This window comes from Oncorhynchus nerka, linkage group LG11 (genome assembly GCF_034236695.1).
Source record: "Oncorhynchus nerka isolate Pitt River linkage group LG11, Oner_Uvic_2.0, whole genome shotgun sequence".
NCBI classification, from domain to species: domain Eukaryota; kingdom Metazoa; phylum Chordata; class Actinopteri; order Salmoniformes; family Salmonidae; genus Oncorhynchus; species Oncorhynchus nerka.
Genome location: NC_088406.1, coordinates 29,620,719 through 29,646,022, shown reverse-complemented (window position 1 = coordinate 29,646,022; position 25,304 = coordinate 29,620,719). Strand labels below are relative to the sequence as shown.

Genomic DNA, 25,304 nt, shown 5'->3' with positions numbered 1-25,304 from the left:
TCAGGTTACATATCCCTCCCATTAGGTTCATCCAATTAGGCTCCTCACTCAGAACACTCCCAGACAGTTCTAGCGAAATCCTTGCTTGAGATATTGCTATTTTTGTTTCTTTTTGACAATTTTAATAAAATAAAAAAATAGTAAGGTACCTCATTGTTACGCAGAAAGGATTTGATATTGAGATAAAAACAGCTGCATTTGACCTTTTAACTATGGTTCTGTTCACCAGACAGAGTACTGTACTCACACTGTTGGTTTATTATGTAACTTAGGGTCACATTTATGGGGGGGGGGGGGGTTCATAATGTGAGAGTGTGGTAACATCTCAGGCTTGTGTACAGTATGTGGAAGCCGCACAAACACATTGACTCAGGAGATTCAATAAAGCCTGCCTGGGAGCTATTAGGGAACAGTGATTATTATTTCAGATGCTGATTAAAGGGCATTAGAAATTAATTTAGTCTCCTTTTGATTTGAAAAGTCTGCTACAGTTTAACTGCTAAATAGATTAGCTGAATGACTGCTGAAGACCATAGCACCAAGCACAAGCTGCAGATGGGGCTGTGTGAATCAAAGGACACTTACCAAGAAGTGCAATTTTGATAGCCTCAACTGACAAATGACCTATGTTACAGTCTGATAATGCACACCACCACATAGGGATCTGTAACAGACCCTGTGGAAGGCATGTGTTGTACTGTATGTACTGTACCATTATGTTCTGTGACTGGGCATGTGACCTGATTGGATTGGATGAGTATTGAATATTTCTACACCATTCAACAGAGGACCTATGAGAAAGTGGAGGATGTACCCTTGTGGATGGCGAGCAGCGGAGCGATTGCGCTTTGGTGCCAAACGGTGATGAGCAGAGTCCACGGTAACACTATCAACACGATGGCAAGAATGTCTCTTCTCTTCGACATCTCCAGGATTGGTTTTATGTCTCGTCATTACCTGCCAGGAGAGAGGAGGAGCGACAAACATGTCAGCAACAAAGGCCTCTAGTTAAATTATCCACTCTGAATTTTATTTCAAAATGACAAGATGTGGTGGGTTGGCTGAGAGAGCCACTGACTTTTTCTACCCTGAGGAAGCTGACAGTCTTTTAGCACAGCGATATAATACCTTGTCAATTCTGTTTATCTTCCCGGCGTATAAATACTCCATTTATACACATGCTGTCAGGCAGAAGACTTCATTTCCAAAGTGTGAATGCATCTGACACATAAACATAAGCCCCATAAAAGCCTTCCACTGATAAAGAAATGGGTCAAGAAGAGTTTTAAGCAGTTTTTTACTGCGTCAAGTGGAGAGCAGGCAATGGGAAGTCCTCAGAGGAAATTGCCATTGTTGTGCTGCCTGAGTATCTAGAACTGTATACAGACAGACACTATGTGGAACAAATCATGTTGCCCCTTTTCAATATGCACATTTCATTGCTTAGGAATATCAGTGATTAGACTTATGGATCAATGTGTTTGTGCTGTGGAAGGCATACGTGCTGTGAGACTACTATGGTATCATGCACTCATTAAAGCCTATCATAAGCGGACCTATGGCCATATTACAATGGCTGAATGTAGTGTGCTAAACATGTTGATGAGTATGGTAAATGACTATGATTCCTCACCCACGGTTAGAACTGGATCACGGCACCATCAATGGTGCAGCTGCAGGAGCCAGGCCCACACAGCGCAGCAGCAGCACGTCTAGCTGAGTGGTGTGATCGTCCACGACATCTCAACCAGCCATGCCTCCTCCTGACACACCCAGGAAACACCACCCGGAGAGCTGGATGGAAAACAACCGGTCAGGGCTTAGTCACCGCATTATGTCATCAGTCAGTCACATTATAGGAAGACATGACATCAGTCACATTAGGATGCCATTCAGACCAAACCCTTCCAGAAACACAGCCCCATGTTTACCAGCACTCCAAAGATGACAACATCAACTCAGTGAGCTTCATTCTTGTGTCAACTCTAGGAGTCAATAACTGTACTCGAGTATCGGAAAAGGTTGCCTAGCAATCTACCTCAACTGCATGTGCATCCACAATGTAATGTCCCTGTCTCAACCATCACAGAACTACCATTCAAGAGCAGGAGCGTCAGAGGACTACAGTACAGAACTCCAATTAGGGCTAATGTCATTCATCACTGGGCAAAAACTGGTTGAATCATCATCGTTTCCACGTCAGGGCTTCCCAACTAGCGGGCCAGGGCCCAGGTTTTAACCCCCCACTCCCCCTCCAAGTTTCCAGAGAAAAAAGCAACTCATTTTAATTGTTTGACATAAACACCTGTCAAAACACCAGGAAATCAACTCCATGTGATTTACATTTTGGAAAATGTTTCCAAGTATTCCCAAGCATAATAGAGAGATATGTGATCGTATACAAATATAAGCAAGGTTTGAAAGAATTATGTTTTAGTAAAATATTATATCTGCTTGGGCTTCTTGCGGTCAATTTGCAGTCTGCACATTATTTGTGTGATCATGTCACTGACCCCCAACCATCCACTCAAGTAAATAATCGGCCAGTGGCTGAATCTAGTTGAGGATCCCTGATCTATGTGATGATGTTGAATCAATGTGGAAAACTTATGGGATTTGCAAAAAGCTATCAACGTCAAGGCAGTTCTATTTTTTTCACCTAACTTTGAACCTAAATCCAATGGCAGGTAACAATTTCTGTTGATTTCGAAGTGAATTCAGGTTAGTTGACAACTCAACCAAATGTGAATCGAAACTAGATGTTGAACTGACGTCTGTGCCCAGTGGGTCCTGTTTACAGAAGGAATCTGTGACAGTGACAGGTTGTTTTCATTTCTCCCTAAGATATGGATACTGGGAGAAGAGCATACAGCCACTTCTCTTGCCAAGATTCTGGTGCTGTGGATGGAGAATGGTGATGTTATGAAACAATTAGCATCCTATCTCGTCCAAAAGCATGGGAATGAATGAATGCCACGATAGAGCCAGAATGTCTGTGTATGCTGCAGCTCAGATATTGGTCGGCTGCAGATCGACTGGGTGTATAATTTTAGACACTTTGTGATGGAAGATCAAATGAACTGCAAAGATGTTTCTTTTATATCCGTCAGAGCAAACAACAGGGGCCCATTTTTTTATAGAGGCATAGTATAAATGCAAATGGACTCTGACCTGGTAATTCGGTAGGGACTGTATTTGCTTGAAATATACAAGATTTCTAAACAATCTCTCCTCACAACGACCAAGCTCGTCCAATTTACAGAATGTTTTCTGAGAATTCCGACCAAGCAGATGAAAGCATGGCAATCAGGAACACTATTTTGAACGGACTCACTGTAAGTGGAACAGATGGAGAATACTTCACTGTATTGACAAAAATATCCGTGCTTTCTTCTATCATCGCTGCATCCATGCTGACACAGTGATGCACAGGTTACATGTTTCTCAATGGGAGTGCTGCAAGAGAACGTTCCCTTTCCTCAGCTCAACACATTGTGATGGATCAGAATAAGACAAACAACCTGGACATTGTACAGCACAACAAACTGTCAACATTTCAGCCTGCCTTTCCTTTATCAAAGAGAACTAGATAACAGATGCATCCTGACAGCCTTCAGCTTCTCTCTACAGTGTTATGTTATACATCTTGATTGAAAAGGATGAACATGCTATGGTCTTAATCATCAAGAAATCATTAGAAAAACAAAGTCAAAATATTCCCAAATTCACATCTGCTGACATGAGAAAGCTGAAGATGCTGAAGTCTAATCTCTGCATGTCTCTCAATGCCCAATGTCTGAGCTCAATACCAGGTAGACTATGTAGTAGTCCCAGCTCAATACCAGGTAGACTAGGTAGTAGTCCCAGATCAATACCAGGTAGACTACGGTAGTAGTCCCAGCTCAATACCAGGTAGACTAGTTAGTAGTCCCAGCTCAATACCAGGTAGACTACGGTAGTAGTCCCAGCTCAATACCAGGTAGACTAGTTAGTAGTCTCAGTTTAATACCAGGCAGATTAGATTGTAGAACTGGGTAGAATGTGCTGGTGTTTTTCTCTCCCCCCACTATGGTGAACAGTAGAAATGGCACTGCTTAACAAATGTGAAAATTAAGGAATACAAATGTGTGTTTGATCTGGAGACTGCTAAAATCAATGTCTGACAGTGCGCTCGACAGCGTTTCACATCAACAACTTCTAACCAGGCGTGAAGGGAGGAATGGAGGGAGTACCTGCTGCTGGTTAAGTAGCTACATGTTAGTAATGCACAGTGCTATAGAGGGCAGCTGCACTGATTGGGAGGTACTGAACTACATAGCCTTTGACCCCACCCCTGATGACTGCAACAACAGGAAATGGGAGAGGAGCACACTACAAAACACATATTTCCATATTTTGTACCTACAGGGGGTGAGAATAAGGGATGTGAGGTGCAAATGTACCATTGAGGGTAGTCAAATTCAAATTTATGATAGGATACAGCTATTCACATTGAAGTTACATCATTTAAACTCTACACAAGTCTGACACATCGTTATCTTCTCTCCTTTTTCCACGTCTCCGGTCTATATGAGAATGTATAGTATGTTACAATATACCACAAGACTGTTATTATTATACATCAGGCTGTTAAACAGTCACCACAAGCCGGCCTCCACCCATTACCCTGCCCTGAAACTCAGACATGGTCCCTAGCCGACTACCACCCAGTACTCTACCCTGCACCTTAGAGACTGCTGCCCTACATAAAGTCATTGAACACGAGTCAATTTAATCATGTTTACATACTGTTTTACCCACTTTATATGTATATGCTGTATTCTAGTCAATGCTCATCCTATACAACTACTGCTGTACTCCTTTTCTATTCACATACTGTCTCTACATATCATTCACGTACATGTATATTATTTATATTCCAAATTTAGGTCCGGAAGCAAATTTCCTGCAATTCTATCAATTTTGCTCTGGGGTTTTGTACTGTGTATTTTTATACTGTATTCTCAACATACACTACTGGTCAAAAGTTTTAGAACACCTATTCATTCAAGGGTTTTTCTTTATTTTGAATATTTTCTACGTTGTAGAATAATAGTGAAGACATCAAAACTATGAAATAACACATATGGAATCATGTAGTAACCAAAAAATTGTTAAACAAATTAAAATACATTTTATATTTGAGATTATTCAAATAGTCACCCTTTGCCTTGATGACAGCTTTGCACAGTCTTGGCATTCTCTCAACCTGCTTCACCTGGAATGCTTTTACAACAGTCTTGAATGAGTTCCCACATATGCTGAGCACTTGTTGGCTGCTTTTCCTTCACGCTGCGGTCCGACTCATCCCAAACCATCTCAGTTTGGTTGAGGTCGGGGGATTGTGGAGGCTAGGTCATCTGAAGCAGAACTCTATCGCTCTCCTTCTTGGTAAAATAGCCCTTACACAGCCTGGGTGTGTATTGGGTCATTGTCCTGTTGAAAAACAATGATAGCCCCACTAAGCCCAAACCAGATGGGATGGCATATCGCTGCAGAATGCTGTGGTAGCCATGCTGGTTAACTGTGCCTTGAATTCTAAATAAATCACAGACAGTGTCACTGGCAAAGCACCATAACACCATAACACCTCCTCGTCCATGCTTTACGGTGGGAAATACACCTTTGGAGATCATCCATTCACCGACATCGTGTCTCACAAAGACACAGCGGATGGAACCAAAAATCGTCAATTTGGACTCCAGACCAAAAGACAAATTTCCAAAAGTCTAATGTCCATCCCTCGTGTTTCTTGGCCGAAGCAAGTCTCTTCTTATTATTAGTGTTCTTTAGTCGTGGTTTCTTAGCAGCAATTCGACCATGACCATGATTCACACAGTCTCCTCTGAACAGTTGATGTTGAGATGTATTCTCTTACTTGAACTCTGTGAAACACTTATTTGGGCTGCAATTTCTGAGGCTGGTAACTCTAATGAACTTATCCTCTGCTGCAGAGGTAACTCTAGGTCTTCCATTCCTGTGGCGGTCCTCATGAGAGACATTTTCATCGTAGCGTTTGATGGTTTTTGCAACTGCACTTGAAGAAATTTTCAAAGTTCTTGAAATGTTCCGTATTGACTGACCTTCATGTCTTAAAGTAATGATGGACTGTCGTTTCTATTTGTTTATATGAGCTGTTCTTGCCATAATATGGACTTGGTGTTTTACTAAATAGGGATATCTTCTGTATCCCCCCCCCCACACACACCTTGTCACAACACAATGCATTAAGAAGGAAAGAAATTCCACAAATGAACTTTCAACAAGGCACACCTGTTCATTGAAATGCATTCCAGGTGATTACCTCATGAAGCTGGTTGAGAGAATTCCAAGAGTGTGCAAAGCTGTCATCAACGCAAAGGGTGGCTATTTGAATAATATAAAATATATTTTTGATCTGTTTAACACTTTTTTGGTTACTACAAGATTCCACATGTTATTTCATAGTTTTGATGTCTTCACTATTAATCTACAATGTAGAAAATAGTAAAAAATAAAGAAAAACTCTTGAACGGGTAGGTGTTCTAAAACTTTTGACCAGTAGTGTAGCTCATTCTAATATTTCTACTACTGTTCATTGCATTTTAGTTACACTGTTTAGATATATTTATTTATATACTGAATTTTTGTCAAGGCTCACTCTAAAGCAATGCAAATATACTTCTTTACATATCATTCCTAGTATTTCTTCTGTAAATTCATCCGATACATATAGATTACATTTGGATTCATGTTTTTATTTGATCTGTATTTAACTCTTCAAGACAGTTAAGAACATATTATTATTTACAATCACAGCCTACTGGGAAACAGTGGGTTAACTGCCTTATTCAGGAGCAGAACTACACATTTTTACCTTGTCAGCTCTGGGATTCGATCCAGCAAGCTTTCGGTTACTGTCCCAACTCTCTAACCACTAGGCTACCTGCCTCCCCTGTTACAGTGCTATTTGGGTTGTTAATTAGATTCGTTCTGACATTTCTTGATTTCTTGTTGTTCTTTCAGTTTTTTTATTGATTATTGTGTACCTGTTTGACATTTTACTGCATTGGTAGGACCTAGTAACATAAGCATTTCACTGCACCCACTATAACATCTGCTAAACTGTGTGTGAGACCAATAAACTTGTATTTGATTTATATCCAAAAATGGAATCAGCACCCTTCCCTCCCCTCCCTCAATGACTCCTTCTTACGAATCTGCAAGGAGGGTAGATGAAAGCTTTATGGAAGAGACTCCTGTTGCATATTGGAGGGTTACTGTTGACTCCTGTTGCATATTGGCAGGGTTACTGTTGACTCCTCTTGCATATTGGCAGGGTTACTGTAGACTCCTGTTGCATATTGGAGGGTTACTGTTGACTCCTGTTGCATATTGGCGGGGTTACTGTAGACTCCTGTTGCATATTGGCGGGGTTACTGTAGACTCCTGTTGCATATTGGTGGGGTAACTGTAGACTCCTGTAGCCTATTGGAGGGTTACTGTTGATTCCTGTTGCATATTGGAGGGTTACTGTAGACTCCTGTTGCATATTGGCGGGGTTACTGTAGACTCCTGTAGCCTATTGGAGGGTTACTGTAGATTCCTGTTGCCTATTGGAGGGTTAATGTAGACTCCTGTTGCCTATTGGAGGGTTACTGTTGATTCCTGTTGCATATTGGAGGGTTACTGTTGATTTCTGTTGCCTATTGGAGGGTTACTGTTGATTCCTGTAGCCAATTGGAGGGTTAATGTAGACTCCTGTTGCATATTGGAGGGTTACTGTAGACTCCTGTTGCATATTGGCGGGGATACTGTAGACTCCTGTAGCCTATTGGAGGGTTACTGTAGATTCCTATTGCCTATTGGAGGGTTACTGTTGATTTCTGTTGCCTATTGGAGGGTTACTGTTGATTCCTGTTGCATATTGGAGGGTTACTGTAGATTCCTGTTGCCTATTGGAGGGTTACTGTTGATTCCTGTTGCATATTGGAGGGTTAATGTAGATTCCTGTTGCCTATTGGAGGGTTACTGTTGATTACTGTTGCCTATTGGAGGCTTACTAAAGGGGCAACATTCCATGTTCGTAATCGAGCCTGCCTCTGACGTTTGAGATACCGTTGGCTCCCATCTGCTCATATGTCTGGGATACCAACAATAACACCATCTTTTCCTAGCCATTTCACCAGGGCATCATTTTGATGTACTCTCTATTCAGTTGGAGAGCCACAGAGGAGATATTTTGTACTTGTCTGGCAAATCATTCACTCTTACTTATTAATTTATTGGTGTCCTACCAACTAGCCAGGCCTTGGAACAGTTTTCAGTGACGTCTTGGGGACTTTCTAAGAGAGGGGCTGCGATCGGTCATTATCGATGTCCCTGTCACAGAACAAAAAATACCTTTGCCTGGAGGTGTCATTAAATTTTCATTCTGGATTTGTGAGGTATTGATTCACACTGCCTTAATTGCTTTAGAAATGACTGAGAATAGACAGCCTGGCTGAGTGGTTTCTACAATCTCTACTTTTCATTGTGTTCTCTATTGTGCTTGTATTGGATTCAGAGAAGCAGACAGAATTAATACAGGTATCGAAAACCAAGATGGGCCAGATACTGTATGAAAGAATTGATTACATTTTTGTAAATAAGAGGTTCAATAATGCAAGAACGAGCATTGTTTTTGTACTGTGTGTGTGTGTGTGTGTGTGTGTGTGTGTGTGTGTGTGTGTCCATTCATTCATGTGGGTGCACATACAGTGCTAGCCTGAAGGTTTGTGTTATAACTTCTAGGTACTCCATACAAAGAAATTGAAATACTGTAACATAATGAGCTACAGTAAATATAAGAAACTGAAGCACACCGAATTCTATTTACATTTTGTTTACTGTACATACAGCTCAGATGTGTCCATTATAATTATAGCCTTCTCCATCTCCAGGGGGAGAGAGACCATACAGGAGAATAGGAGAAAACAACTTGGGCCTATAGAGTATCCTTGGAGCAGAGTATAATGCCACCACATACTGGTCCAATGGCTATGATTCACAGAGAGTGACAGAGTCAAACAGGGCTTTGTGTATAGTCAACCAAGTGCCAACCAAGTCTGGGCAGATGTTGCACTGATGTCTTGGTAATGTGAAATTCAGAGCAAAGTGACTACATTCTTCTCACCATCAAAATATACATTTTACAGAAAGAATTCTCTATTTTGCAATGTTCTCTCATGGTTTATTATAAGAATGAGACTTTCCCTATTGTAGGCTTATGCTGCACGGAAGTGAGCAAGTTGGCGTGTAATCAAAGATAATCCATCTCTGTGCCTAATGGGTGTGGGCACTCAAGACCGTCTCCTTTCCACGTACTGTTAAGGCAGCCTGTGTAGATTTACACTCCTTGCTTTGCTTAACACAAGGCTGGCACTCTGTCCACTTTAATGCTGCTTAATAACTTAATCAGTCCAAAAGAGCGGCGGGGAGTACACTTTCCCATTTGATGTAGATGAGAATGGCTGTTTAATTTTCTGGAAAAGTTAAGTAAGCCATTTTCAGCTGTGGGTTGCCCTTGATTGATGGCTGGGGTCCTGTCCAGAGTCGGCTGCCTCAGCATTGATGAAAGATTTAGGCGCCCATTCCAAGGCAGGTTATTCTCTGTTGATAACCTCAGCCTGTCTACCACTTTCCCCTTGAATTGATGTGCAACAGCTCAGCCAGGCAAGGCAACCTGAGATGAGGCACTCACACCTTGGGTAGAAAGCACACAGACATTCCCTATGACCATGGGGACTGAAACTGAAACCTCGGGCAAAGGGTAAAGATCAGGTCATGTCATGACATGTCTCATAGTGACCAATGTGTGGCGGTAAACTAATATGATTAGGAAAACAAGTAAAAGGTCAAGACGTATGCCTCTTGTAGGAGATCTAGGACACACAATTTTTATTTCACCTTTATTTAACCAGGTAGGCCAGTTGAGAACAAGTTCTCATTTACAACTGCGACCTGGCCAAGATAAAGCAAAGCTTTATGAGGGAGACTGCTTTCCGTCATTGTACCACAGAGCACCACAATTCAGCGTGACGTGACGTACAACCTAGCAGAATCTTTTCACAAACATATTCATAGGGTTTATTCACCCAACACTGTATTCACTTCATCCATTCTTATTTTTTTTGTCATTGTGCAATTATTTTATTTGACTTGTGTGATACAGTGATACACCATCAGTTACGCTCAATTTTTAAATGCTGATTCTCAGTCCTAAAGAAATAGTATTGTATTTTAAAGCGCGTATTTCACTGTGTGGAGCTGTATGCTGCTGATGCATGGCTATTCTACACCACAGGCACTGGACACACTGAATGGTTTGTTTAGCAATAATTTGTTCCATGACATCTACAAAACGTGAGATGAATCTCATGTAAACGGTTCATGAGCCATCAGCATTGTACTGAATGCTATCACAGCACATTTAGAAATGTAATGGGTGTCAGAATCTGACCTTTTGGTGAAAAACGGTAGATTGTACAATTGTTCAGTTCATTGCCATAATCATGCACCATTTAGAAGTAAATATAGTAAGGTCCCTAAGGTCCCAGTGTTCAGTGTGGAACAGAGAAGTATGATTAATCTAGCCATAGATCAGGCCCACTCATAAACATAGACCAAGAGTTAGCACCAGGAGCCTCCTAGATAGATTCATGAGTTAATTAAAGTTAGTATATTGAGTGGGAGTTTAGGCCAACATTCCCCACCGTCCTCTCCTCTCAGATGCCATAGCATGCCCTGGTGGTAGCCTGTTCCCCTGATGGGGGAGAGATGATGGATTCTTCACATAAAGCCTTCTCAAGAGCCAAAGTCCCCAATTACTGTATATGCCTGTGTGGAGTGGAAAAATATAGCATTATGAATCTGATCATCACTAATTAAACCAGAGGGAATTAATCCAAGGCTGAGGCAGCCAGCACATGATTTGTGTTGGGCTTGGAAAATAATTGGTAAAGGAATGATAAGGAGAGAGAATAATACCAGAACAGACTGAAACCATGAGCTGTGGCTGTGGCTGTATTGTTAATAGCAACCTTTAGGAAAACTCACATTGATGGTATTTATTGAATTACTGTAACACAATACGTATAAGGTAGTTGAACATGAACATAAAATAGCACTAAGCAGCTATTTTAAATGCCTTGACAACATTATGAATCTGAATATCAACGATATGGATGATGACCATTATAAGGGGGATAAGTTTTAACTGGACATTGATTTCAATGTAGACTTGCATTAGTGTGTCACCATACACATCATTTACCAGTCTACATGGGCACCATTTCTGTACGTCCCTGTTGTTTTCTTAGTTGCATAAATCATGAGACTGTTGGCATGACATGCTTTCATTCGCTTTTAACCTGTCACTAAAAGGCAGACCCCTGAAATAAACAATTTTGTTATGGAGTTTTATTTAATAGCTTTGGTAATTAGACACAGAGCTAGCTTTTAGTTGGTTCCTGCACACTTTTGCTTACTATATGAGAGTGATTCAGTTTGGTAATGCAGCCCGCAGGAACACATGTTGACCTTCATACAGGCACTGGATTGGCTACTCTGAATTTAGAGTTGTGTGTTATGTTTGCCCGTCTAGCTGCTGATTTGAGTCTAAATGAAAAGCTAGTATAGATAGATTAATCTCATTTAACTCATTCAACTAAAAGCAGAATGATGTGAGGCATGGGCATGGCCTATCAAGCTACTTAATACTGAGCATTACAGCTAAGGCTTTCTATATGCGCAACAAGGCCACCCTGTAGTTTGTTTAGTAAAGAAACATGACATGTTATTATACAAAAAATAAACCATCTTATTTATTTAACCTTTAAAGTCTTGAAGGATGTATTTCAGGTAAAGCTACTGCAGCCAATTCATCATATGTAACTGACACAGTTTCAGCAATTAATAAATGGGTTGGTTGTTTAGCAAGAAATTTGACACATGCCAACTATGGGACAAAACTGACAGGGTTTTATAAGCTATATTTTGTCTCCAATATTCATTGAAAACATAAATACATTTACACAATGAGCACTTGTTGTCTCTCAAATACATTGTTGCAGTTGTTAGTTAGCTAGCTAGCGAATTTTAGCAATATTTTATAATGTTTTAGCGATAATACAGTAGAAGGAATAGAGCTAAACTAACTGGTAGGCTATTGAGTCAAAACACCTCAAAACAAGGCACGGTATCAAGAACAAGATAAAAAATAGTTGAAACAAGTCTCATACGATTCCCCACATGGCAGCCTCTTGTTATTGTTGCTAGCTATCTGGCCATCCAGAATCATAACAACACATGGCCTTCTGGCCCATTGAAGCGTGCGCATCGTTGTAGTGACGTTGTCAGCTAACCTGTCTAAAGATAGAGAATGTAGAGTTGAAGCATTTGCTCAAAAACTTCAAAGTGTACTCTGCACAGACTGGGATTAAAACATTTTGAGAAGACATGACATTTAAAACCCCTTGGTGAAATACCAAATAAGTGTCACCCTAGACATAACTATTAATTAAGTAGTCCTATTTGTTTAGTTCATCCAGAGGCCTAACTGAAAATGACTCGTCTTAAGTTTAAGTTCACTTCTTAACGAGGGGCCTCTGACATTTCAATGCTCATCTCTCCATACTCCACTGTTTTTGCCATCTCAAATAACCGACTGGTTGGCATATTTTTGTCAGCCCTTTTACCTCTGCTGTCCTTGTACATCAGTGGTGCTATCCAATATACAGAGTCACATTCCAAAGCGCTGGAGGGAACAGAAAAATGACACTCGCAGATCATTGTTGACACAGCATTTCTGCATCTGCTGATGCTACAGAACAGTATACTGTCACTGTCTCGGCTGGAAGATGACTTTGCAGAGAGACTCATCGTTGACTTTGATCACATGCCCTATTCTGGCTATTCCAACACTCAGAGGCTAATAATCTAGTCAGGATAATCTATTCTCGCCAGCCATCATCACATCGAGAGATAGCTATCTAATTTGAATGTCTGTAAATGAGACTAGGATCGTCAGATACATACAGTAGAAGGAATAGAGCTAAACTAACTGGTAGGCTATTGATAACAAAGAAGAATACACCATTCCATTATATACTGTACCTCTCCAGTGGCACTGCCAGACAGTGCAACCATGCCAACAATACCCTTCTGGACCAGGTGGCTCAGAAATCTCAGATGATGATTCCATAATAAAAACCTTTGTTTCCATGAACCCTCTGTCTCCAAGCCCTATCCCTCCATGACCCTTGCCAGCTAGAGCATAGTGATAGGATCACACAATCAAGACAGCGGGACAATTGTTCCTTCCTTCACGCTGTCCATTAACAGAACTTATATCTGTCCTGTGGGAGCTGGGAGGCTGTAGTCTGTTTAGCCGGGAGTCTAAACCATGGTGCACCCAAGGGACCCAGTAGCACTAATGAGGACCCCAGGGGATGCAGAATTACCAGAGGAAATGGATCCAATTAAAACGCCCAGCTGTAAATTTCAGGGGAATGAGATGGAATATTTCCCTTTAATTAAGTTATTGGGGGTTATGGATGCTAGCACGGCGACTGTAATCAGGTGCCGTCAGCACTGCATTCAATCACACAATCCTTTATCCGCAGACCTGGGACTTTCTCCTCCGATTAGGCCTCCTGATTGGGCAATTCAAAGGTTTTTTTCCCCCCTACCCTGCATGGTTTGTCACACAAAAGTCACACAAATCCACTGATTTGGAATCTGACGTGATGTATGCCGTGTTTGAGATATTAATCCTATGTCACATTGAAATATGACCAATGCCACAGTGACAATGTGTGATCATTGTGGTTATTATGCAGTCACCTGTTTTCTTCATCAGATGCCATCTACAGTTGAAGTCAGAAGTTTACATACACCTTAGCCAGATACATTTAAACTCAGTTTTTCACAATTCCTGACATTTAATCCCAGTAAAAATTCCCTGTGTTAGGTCAGTTAGGATCACCACTTTATTTTAAGAATGTGAAATGTCGGCGTAATAGTAGAGAGAATGATTTATTTCAGCTTTTATTTGTTTCATCGCATTCCCAGTAGGTCAGAAGTTTACATGTACTCAATTAGTATTTGGTAGTATTGCCTTTAAATTGTTTAACTTGGGTCAAACGTTTCAGGTAGCTTGGGTCAAACGTTTCCACAAGCTTCCCACAATAATTTGGGTGAATTTTGGCCCATTCCTCCTGACAGAGCTGGTGTAACTGAATAAGGTTTGTAGGCCTCCTTGCTCACACACGCTTTTTCAGTTCTGCCCACAGATTTTCTATAGGATTGAGGTCAGGGCTTTGCGATGGCCACTCCAATACCTTGACTTTGATGTCCCTAAGCCATTTTGCCCCAACTTTGGAAGTATGCTTGGGGTCATTGTCCATTTGGAAGACCCATTTGGGGCGGCAGGGTAGCCTAGTGGTTAGAGCATTGGACTAGTAACCCCCGAGCTGACAAGGTACAAATCTGTCATTCTGCCCCTGAACAGGCAGTTAACCCACTGTTCCTAGGCTGTCATTGAAAATAAGAATTTGTTCTTAACTGACTTGCCTAGTAAAATAAAATTAAAATAAAAAAAAATTGCGACCAAGCTTTAACTTCCTGACTGATGTCTTGAGATGTTGCTTCCATATATCCACATAATTTTCCTTCCTCATGAGGCCATCTATTTTGTGAAGAGCACCAATCCCTCCTACAGCAAAGCACCCCCACAACATAATACTGCCACCCCCATGCTTCACGGTTGGGATGGTGTTCTTCGGCTTGCAAGCCGCCCCCTTTTTCCTCCAAACATAACGATGTTCATTTTGGCCAAACAGTTCTATTTTTGTTTCATCAGAACAGAGGACATTTCTCCAAAAAGTATGATCTTTGTCACCATGTGCAGTTGCAAACAGTAGTCTGACTTTTTTATGGCGGTTTTGGAGCAGTGGCTTCTTCCTTGCTGAGCGGCCTTTCAGGTTATGTCGATATAGGACTCGTTTTACTGTGGATATAGATACTTTTGTACTTGTTTCCTCCAGCATCTTCACAAGGTCCTTTGCTGTTGTTCTGGGATTCATTAGCACTTTTCGCACCAAAGTACATTAATCTCTAGGAGACAGAACGCATCTCCTTCCTGAGCGATATGGCGGCTGCGTGGTTCCATGGTGTTTATACTTGCATACTATTGTTTATACAGATGAACATGATACCTTCAGGCGTTTGGAAATTGACTTGTGGAGGTCTACAATTTTTTTTCTGAGGTCTTGGCTGATTTAGGTAGGTAGGTCTTGAAATACATCCACAGGTACACTTCCAATTGACTCAAATGATGTCATTTGATTTTCTGGAATTTTCCAAGCTGTTTAATGGCACAGTCAACTTTGTGTATGTAAACTTCTGACCCACTGGAATTGTGATACAGTGAATTATAATTGAAATAATCTCTCTGTAAACAATTTTTGGAAAAATTACTTGTGTCATGCACAAAGTAGATGTCCTAACCGACTTGCCAAAACTATAGTTTGTTAACAAGAAATTTGTGGAGTGGTTGAAAAACGAGTTTTAATGATTCCAACCTAAGTGGATGTAAACTTCCGTCTTCAACTGTATATGTTATGTCTATGCACATACTGTACATATGTGTCTGAGTGGGTGGGTGGTGAGTATAATTATATTCCCTGAAAATGTTCCACTGTCAATTTCCTGTTAATCCTGGTCATAATCTGTTCCTGGATTGACACAAATGATACTGGCAAGTTTACTACGTGACCCTTCGGAATAAAGTTGCCTCTTTTAGCTTGATGAATTAATGCATCTATTCTGAGTATATGGTTGACCCCATAGCCCTAACCTGTTAGACTAGAGTAATGATTCGTGCTGTGGTATTGATTGAACTCATTGCAGACAAGTCAGTGCAAATCGTTCATACAGTTACAATAATGTAATAATGCTGTATGTTTAAGGGTATTATGTGGCCACTGACAGTATGCACTGTTTAAAGATGACAGCTGTGGATATGTTCTATTGCCCAGCTCAACCTTGTCTGGTGGGGAATGCAATAGTAGAATGCACACATTAGGCAGGGGAATGGCTTCTATTCTATCACACTCTGCCTTATTGTGGTAAAGACCTTTACTCTGGGAATGAAAAGGGTCTGCTGCTGCTCAAGCATAGATTGTAACTCCTTCTTCAATTCACAGGGCTCAAACTGAAGGGCACATATTGATTTGACACATCTCGGGGCGAGAAGAGATTCAAGGCTTCTCCAGGCTCAACAATACACAGATCCCTGAGTTATGAGGAAAATCTCCACGGCTCGAATTGATCGCATGCTGTTCCTCTCTGCCTCATAACCAGAACAATCGGTTTCCGTTCCGTGTAAGTGTATAGGCCAATGTGTATGTAGTGTACCTTAGTCTAACTTTAGATTCCATATTCTTCATCCTAACTCTGACTCATTAATAATGTCACAGTTAGTTTTTTATTCCAACAGATACACTACATTACAGTCACAGTACACCTGTAACAGTTCATTTGAATTGGAAAAAAAGCAACGCATATCATGTGCATATCATGCGTTGCTTTTTTCCCCAATTCAAATGAACTGTTACAGGTGTACTGTGACTGTAATGTATTGTATCTGTTGGAATAAAAACCAATGTGGTAATTGGTTTCCAACCCTACTGTGTTATATAAGTTTAGTAATCACTTGGGGCCCGAGAGCCAATCCCTTGTTTTCAAACAGCATAAACTGTAACATAGTGGCCATATGTTGAGCCAGAAAATGTAGCAGCTGAAATGAGATTGCCTTAGCGGGGATTGTTACTGCTGTATTGCCGCAGGGTGCACTGCACTGCTGCCGAAAAGTTGGGCATCCATCTCCCCCGGTTGGCCCCTACGGAGATGCAGAAAATCTGGGAGTTTGTGTTTCAGATGTGGCTGACTGTCTCCATCCCTCCCCCTTCTGACTGGTGTGATGGTGGGCTGTGAGGCTGTGATCTGCTACAGTGTGATTAAGTCGCTTCTTGCAGCAGGTACATGAGATCTCACAGGCAACGCCTCACAGCACAGTGCCTCAGCAGAGGGCTAGTTATCTCATCTTCCAGGGCTCACAGTGTGCAGGTAGTGTAGCATACTGCCAGCCAACTAGTTCTGGGGTAAATCCATGCAGCACCGCCTCACATAAAGTAGACTGAACATGCTCACACCTTATTTGGTTCATCTTGATTTATACTGTTGTTTATGGAGGAGTATGCATATTCAGATACATTATTATTGAGCATTATTACTTTGCATACATGTTATTTGCATAGCTAAATCCATAACATGCCATGACCATGTACATACCGTATGTGACGTTATGGTACAGTGCCTTCAGAAAGTATTCACACCCCTTGACTTTTTTCACATTTTGTTGTATTACAGCCTGAATTTGAAATGTATTAAATTTAGATTTTCATTACCTTTTTATTTTAATTTAATTTAATTTCACCTTTATTTAACCAGGTAGGCTAGTTGAGAACAAGTTCTCATTTGCAACTGCGACCTGGCCAAGATAATGCATAGCAGTGTGAACAGACAACACAGAGTTACACATGGAGTAAACAATTAACAAGTCAATAACACAGTAGAAAAAAAAGAGAGTCTATATACATTGTGTGCAAAAGGCATGAGGAGGTAGGCAAATAATTACAATTTTGCAGATTAACACTGGAGTGATAAATGATCAGATGGTCATGTACAGGTAGAGATATTGGTGTGCAAAAGAGCAGAAAAGTAAATAAATATAAACAGTATGGGGATGAGGTAGGTAAAATTGGGTGGGCTATTTACCGATAGACTATGTACAGCTGCAGCGATCGGTTAGCTGCTCAGATACCTCTCAAAGAAGGGCACCTATTGGTAGATGGGTAAAAAATAAGAAGTTATTAATTATACTGTGGATAATGTATTAATACACCTAGTCCCTACAAAGATACAGGCGTCTATCCTAACTCAGTTGCCGGAGAGGAAAGAAACCGCTCAGGGATTTCACCATGAGGCCAATGGTGACTTTAAAACAGTTACAGAGTTTAATGGCTGTGATAAGAGAAAACTGAAGATGTTAGTCCACAATAACCTAAATGACAGAGTGAAAAGAAGGAAGCCTGCACAGAATATGCATCCTGTTTGAATTAAGGCACTAAAGTAAAACAGCAAGAAATGTGGCAACGAAATTAACCTTATGACCTGAATACAAAGTGTCATGTTTGGAGCAAATCCAACACATCACTGAGTACCACTTTACATATTTTAAACCATGTTGTTGGCTGCATCATGTTATGGGTATGCTTGTCATCGTCAAGGAATAAGGAGTTTTTTTAGAATCAAAATAATCAGAATCAGGCTAAGCACAGGCAAAATCTTAGAAGAAAATCTGATTCAGTCTGCTATCCATCAGACACCGGGAGACAAATTCACATTTCAGCAGGACAATAACCTAAAACACAAGGCCAAATATACAGTACACTGGAGTTGCGTACCAAGACGACATTGAATGTTCCTTAGTGGCCTAGTTACAGTTTTGACTAAATCGACTTGAAAATCTATGGCAAGACTTGAAAATGGCTGCTTAGCAATGATCAACAAACAACTTGACAGAGCTTCAATACGTTTAAAAAATAACAATGTGCAAATATTGTAGAATCCAGGTGTGCAAAGCTATTAGAGACCTACCCAGTAAGACTCCCAGCTGTATTCGCTGTCAAAGGTGAGTCTAACATGTACTGACTCAGGGTTGTGAATAGTTATGTAAATGAGATATTTCTGCATTACATTTTCAATAAATGTTCTAACATTTCTTAAAACATGTTTTTTAGGGTATTGGGTATAGATGGGTGCGAAAGAAATAATGAATTCAGGCTGTAACACAAAAAAATATGGAATAAATCAAGGGGTATGAATACTATCCCCACATAAAAGGATCTTTCCCAAGACCTGAGTAGAAGCACTCTAAAGAATTCTCCAGGTTCTAAATAATACGCTAATAATTGTTGTTTGACCATTGATAATAAAAAGTGCATATGTTGAAATGCATAAATCTGCTTATGTATTTTAAGGGAATTTCCTGTATATTACAAAATGGCATGAGTGCACAATTCAGCCTTCAAACTACTGGAAACTGTCACGACTTCCCCCGAAGTCATCGATCCATTTTTCATTTTCCTTTTGTTTTGTCTTGTCTTCCCACACACCTGGTCTCAATTCCCTCATTACATGTTGTGAAATTTTACCCTCTGTTCCCCCCCATGTCTTTGTGAGGAATTGTTTATTGTAAGTGCATGTGCACGTTTTCTCTGGTGTGTGACGGGTTTTGTACCCATTTGTTTGTTGTTCTGGTTTCCGGTGGTTTTATGAATAAAACTGCTCCGTTGATTACCCAGTTTTGCTCTCCTGCGCCTGACTTCCCTGCCACCAGTTACGCACTCCCTTACAGAAACAAAGTTTGCTGGATGTTATGTGCGGTCAGAGAGTGCGTGGGTCATTATAAACGCACAGTACATCACTTTTGATGGAAATGCCAAAGAGAGTGTCAACCAATCCATGCGTTTCCATTTCTCGTCCGAAACAATTTGCAATGTGTGACAGACCATGTGCCACTCTTGCCATAAGAAATAGCAATATAAAATGTTTTCAAGGCTTAAAAATGACTAGTTCAGTTGTTTGTTTGGAGCTTTACACTCCATCTCCTGAACTTGAATTAATGCTCGAGAAAATAACCATAGTGTGTTGACTATAGTGTAGGTGCAAAATCCCTCTTAATTAATATTAAAGTACATTACTTCTCATATCTTTGATATGTATTTTTGCATGTTTTCCTGCTATTAAAGCCAGAGTCCTTAATCGGTCACCCCGCCTCTGTAAAATGCTGAGGGATCAGCCTGGAGAAGGGTTAACCCTAACGCTAACCCTAACTCTCAAATTCAAAGACTTGGCTATGGATGCAAGGACTGACCATCCATGAGATCAAAATCATTGTTTTTACCATGTTTTGAGGCTATAAAGTGTTTGTTAACATTAAAGATGCGGTTGTGTAAAAGTTTATGGACGTGTATTTTTCCCGATCACAGAGAGAAATACAACGAAAGCTTTTGGGGGCTGAGTTCTCACTCAATAATTTACGTTCCAATTTCTTATTCTACAAAAACCTCTGTCTCTGGGGTGTTTATCATCCAGGTCTAGGGAGAAACTCTGTACACTCCAGCAGAATGAGAAATGCTGTTACATTTACATTTACATTTAACTAACCTAAGGAAAAATCTAAGTATGACAGTATTTGTGTTGAGGGGATATCATGCTGTAATATTTGAGACTTTAGAAGCAGCATTATAAAGGGGTAGCCCTCAAGATTCCCCAAAACCAGCTACCAACATATGAGTGGTGAGGAATGACTATGCTAGCCATCTGTATTCTTGTCATCGTAGAGGTAAAAACCCTTCGAGTAATGTCACGATACTCAATTATTTTGTTGTCCTTCTATAAACCATGATTATTTATTTAACAGGATTTACTCCCACATGCTTTGGTCAGAGCGGGACAGAAGCAGAGAGAGTAGGGTTCGCGGGGGTCTGCAGGGCAGCTGTCGTATTTCTGCTGTTAATTAATAAGCAGGGTTGCTGAAGGGTTGCAGGCTGTGCTGCCAGGAAGCTGCACCCCTCACTCTCCTACCATCTCTCTCTATCTGCTCTGACACAGTGGGGGCGGATGTGTCTCTGTGGTCCTCTTCAGAGCTGGAAAGGACATCCTCTCAGTTTAATTCAGCCCAACTCCGGTCTCCCGGTGCTCTAGGACTCAGTGTGTGTGTGTGACAGCTCTCTCTCTCTCTCTCTCTCTCTCTCTCTCTCTCTCTCTCTCTCTCCTCTCTCTCCTCTCTCTCCTCTCTCTTCATTTCATTTGAATCTGTCAGTAGGTAGCAGTAATGATTATTTCAGCATCTCATTTCACTGGGCCCACAGATTGGCAGAGCTAAACTAGCCCTCACAGCAGCCAATCACGGTCTGTAAATCTATGACGGGAGACTACCTGATTGGTTGGTCTGAACTAATTGAACTCCCACCTATTTGGGGAATGAGAATGTCATTTATAGCACATTATTTCACAACACAGACAATATGTTCTTTGCCTAGAACAGAATGTACCTACTGTTGTAAAGATATTAAAACACTACTGCGCTTTTTCATTACAGTGTAATTACTTTAGAAATCACAATGATCTAATCCAGAGCCAAACAACACTCAACAGGAAGTCACATAGGTTTTGTGTGTGTAATAATACAGGAGACAAGACAACAATGAAAAAACTCAAAAACATTGATTGCACCATGAGGAACAATACATCCGATATCCCGTTGTACCCTTTGTTTCTAACAATGAAGATCTCACCTAACAGGGATAGTAGTTGTCTCCCAGGGTACTGCGGTAAAATGATTTTATGTACATTTTGTAGACAGCGTGCTGACGAGACTTATTTCAGCATTGTTTGTTTGTATCAGGCAAGGCAGAGGGAGAATGAGGAATGCATTCATCTGGCCCAAGGCTTTTAAGTGGAAAAGCACAAAAGACGACAGGCAGCACCCACAGGTGTTTCCCTCCTCCAGCAGCAGCTTGCTCACTCCTCCCTCCTTCCACCTCTGACGTTTATATTTTCTGCTTTTCCATCACCCTCACCTTCCATTTCCTCCCAGACCTCCTTCTCCTCTCCCCTCTCAAGCCGACATCTACCTATTCAACTCGGAGGTATCTGGCTCTAATAATACGGTATCAGGGTCGGGGGCTCACAGATGGTTGAAATAAGTGGGTCTGTCAGATCATTTCGCCCCTGTCGTTTTCCTAATCCCTCCATCCCCTGTAAAAAAGGAATAGTGCACAGAGAGTAGGAGGGGCCAGAGGTAGCCCTGTTTTAACCTACATCATCCCACTTATCATGTCCCCTGATATAGACATGATTGTGTCATCACTTTTAAATGTAGCTGGAAATGCTAATAAATAATTCAGCAGTGCGTTTGTTCATCTGCTATGAAACAAAACAGAGGGCAACACGACACAGGGCAGCACGAGCCTGACAGATTCTGCTCAGTGTGTGATACACATACAGTAGTTTATGTTGGGATAAGAAACGGCACACCTGTTGGCAGGCCTCTGGCCCCGTAATGGATGCCGCCTGATATACAATTCATTGCCTTTTTTATAGGAGACAGTGCATTCCCTACGTACAGTACTTTTGCTCATTTGGAAAATGACCAATGCCTGTGGCCAGAATGGCAGCTTTACCTCTGGTGAGAAATGAAGATTCATGTCAACATAGAGCAATGAAGATACTCACAATCAACAGTGTTCTGCCCGTCTGCAGCCAGCAAGGATCTCGTCAGTATTTTTGTAGTGTGGTCTGCTAGTAACCCTGGCCTCTTAAGTCCTCATACATCCCATAATTGGACAAACTTGGAGGGCGGTGGTTATGAGCGCTGTGGCTGGTGATGAAGAGGAGTGGATCTTTGGCTCTGGAGTGTAGCAGGGCTTGCAGGACGGCTGGTGGTATCCAGACCATGTGCACTGTCACGTCGTAAGGGCAGGCTCCTACAGAAACATGAAGGGAGAGCAGGGAGTATTAGAATGGCCCTTCTCATTATAAAACAATGGGTCTTATTGAAGGGGTGGTATGATGGCGCTTCAGTGGGCAGAGGTTGGGAACGACATAGCTGCCATTGGGTGGATGTTTTACTCAAATGATGTAGAGATACATTTTAGTTCACAGACATGCATGCAATGAGGACTATTTACATAGTTTGTCATGTGGGTGTGGCTAGAGAACAATGCCCATGTACAGTTATTCAGGACCCAAGTGGATATTGGCTTTGACATTTTGAAGTGGAAGTGCTGATTGTCAACCAACTCCCATGAATTTATTTTTGGATAAATCATTTATTGGTTTGTTTCACCAAGGACAGGAAAACAGAATCCCGATGGGACGTTTAAAGGACAAACCCACAGAAAAAGCCAAGCCATCCAAATAGAAATCTGACAAGTTATTCAGACTATTATCTATAAATAGCTCTTCCTCTGAGTGTCGCCCCTGGGGAGCAACATTGAAGATGTCCATTTCTGAAAAACAAGACTAACACGCCAGCTGCACTTCTGCCCGATTCTCAGCAATTTCTTCACACGCAAGGGATGCTACCCAACCCTTTTCATTATTAATGAGAGCTGCTCTGTATTTTGCGCCAACCACAGTATTATTTTGGCTGTGTTTGTCCGGAGGCAGTCACTGCCACAGAGGACGGCTGAATGATGCCGCACGTGAAAAATAAGGGTGGCTGAAAACCAACACAATTACAGCTTATTGACAAGACAAACAACAGATGCCGTGCAATGACATGCAGCTGCTATAACCCTGATCTAAATCCAATAAGATAAGATTACTTATACTAACCCAATTGATCTCAACCATGACCAAAATATGATTTGTTTTTATCCAGCTAGCTAATTCCCAAACACGTAGTTTGTCTCAAGGTCCTCCAAAGGCAGGAGAACAACATACACTGTTACTACTCACTGATGTATACTATTTCCCATTCAAATTCTGATACTCATAAATACAACATTGATAACACAGCACTCAGTGAATGAACAAAGACGCTGAATGAAGTCAAGATGGTCATCTTTGTGGCTTTCCTAAGCTTATTCAAAACTTGGTGAACAGTGACAACCAGGTGGTGGTATTCCCACTATGGTCCTGTTCACCTCAGCTGACCACTCTGACCACTCTCTCTGTCCCTCCAGTCTCCCTGCTGACAGAGACAAATGAACTGCGCAGACCCACTATGGTATGGATGAATCAACACCATCTCGCTCTATAACCCCTGTCCCCCCAGCTCTCTCCCAGTCAACCCCGACACCCATGATGACCCCTGACTTTTTTTTACAGACCTAATTCCAAACATTGATGATATCAGTGGCCAACTAAGATGACAGAAAAAGAATGAGACTCAATAGGCGTAGCCCTATATGATAGAACATTCTAAATATGTTTCTTCTGCAAGACCATTGTGATCCACAGGGATCTGTGGGCTTGTTTTTGCTTTGCGACAAAAGCTGTAATTATGTAGAAAACAATCCATGACTTCAAACAGTCTGGAAGTGTAGCTGGTATTAGCCCATGGGGTCCACTCCATTTTAATTCAGACTCTACCTGATGTTGCTGCAGGGAGTGGTCTAGAGGACAAAGCACACCAGAGCTTTCTGGCCCTGGGTAAAATTAACACCAACTGCACAGAACTCTGGTACGGAACACTGTGTGATCTTGTACACAGGTCTGTCTCAAACAGTTACTTCCTCTCACCATCACCATGGTAACCACTTTCAACCTTTGATGGGCATGGTCTCTGGAGGTTTTTGGAGGATTTCCTAAGTCACAGTCTTCAGAATGGCACACAGATAATCCTGCCCTTCTCAAAGCTGTTCATGCGGATCGAACCTCGCTCTGTATGGAACAGTCACACAAGCCTTCTAAGGCATACGGACACACTTAATGTCATCGGCTTTCATAGGAGAGACCCTGTGGACCAGAATGTATATTGTAGGAGTTTATTCAGTGAGTGGAAAATGCAACGGTGATGAATAACAAAGGCTGACGTCTATTGAATCTCTGATGCAGGGGTAAAGTGATGCCTGAGATAATGATAGGGGTGGCCCATGCTGAAGACATCTGTCATTCAAGTGAATTTGGGTGGGTTTGTAATGAAAGATAATTAATCACGCCTTTGAGCACCGACTCTATTATTAATTCAGGCGTGCCCATGCTGAGTAAATGTTTCTTTATTCTCTCATAAGTGGTCAATATTAATAATGCACAGAGGGCCAAGTTCAGCATCAGTCTTTGCAAAGTTCTTGCGTTCGCAAAACGAAAAGGTTTCATGGTCTCATCAATGGTAATTGGAGGTGCTGTGGGCTTGGGATTCTGTGGTTGGGAGGGACATACAGATGTAGGATCTTAATCTAATCATCCTGTTGCAGGATAACCTTTCCTGCTATATCAAACTGGCTCAAATTAAGATCCTACATCTGTAATTGGAGGTGCTGTGGGCTTGGGTTTCTGTGGTAGGGAGGGAGGTAGTGGCTTGATCGATCCATAGGATAGCTGAAGGTAGGCACCAGGCAGTTCGTCCTCTATCTAAAAGCTCTCTGTGGAGGTTAAGGTTAACACAC

The 25,304-nt window shown here is 41.4% G+C and overlaps 1 protein-coding gene across 2 annotated transcripts in view; it reads right to left on the bottom strand.

Moving 5' to 3' along the window:
- b3gat1a (beta-1,3-glucuronyltransferase 1 (glucuronosyltransferase P) a) overlaps positions 1–25,304 on the bottom strand; it is a 103,071-nt gene that overhangs the window by 10,589 nt on the left and 67,178 nt on the right. For both annotated transcript variants that reach the window (XM_029672261.2, XM_029672262.2), the window contains exons 2-4: positions 22,426–22,676; positions 1,634–1,794; positions 815–957 (exon numbers count right to left, since the gene is read on the bottom strand). In XM_029672261.2, the coding sequence (XP_029528121.2) occupies positions 815–926 (112 nt within the window). In that variant the 5' untranslated portion in view covers positions 927–957; positions 1,634–1,794; positions 22,426–22,676. The remainder of the gene's footprint in view (positions 1–814; positions 958–1,633; positions 1,795–22,425; positions 22,677–25,304) is intronic.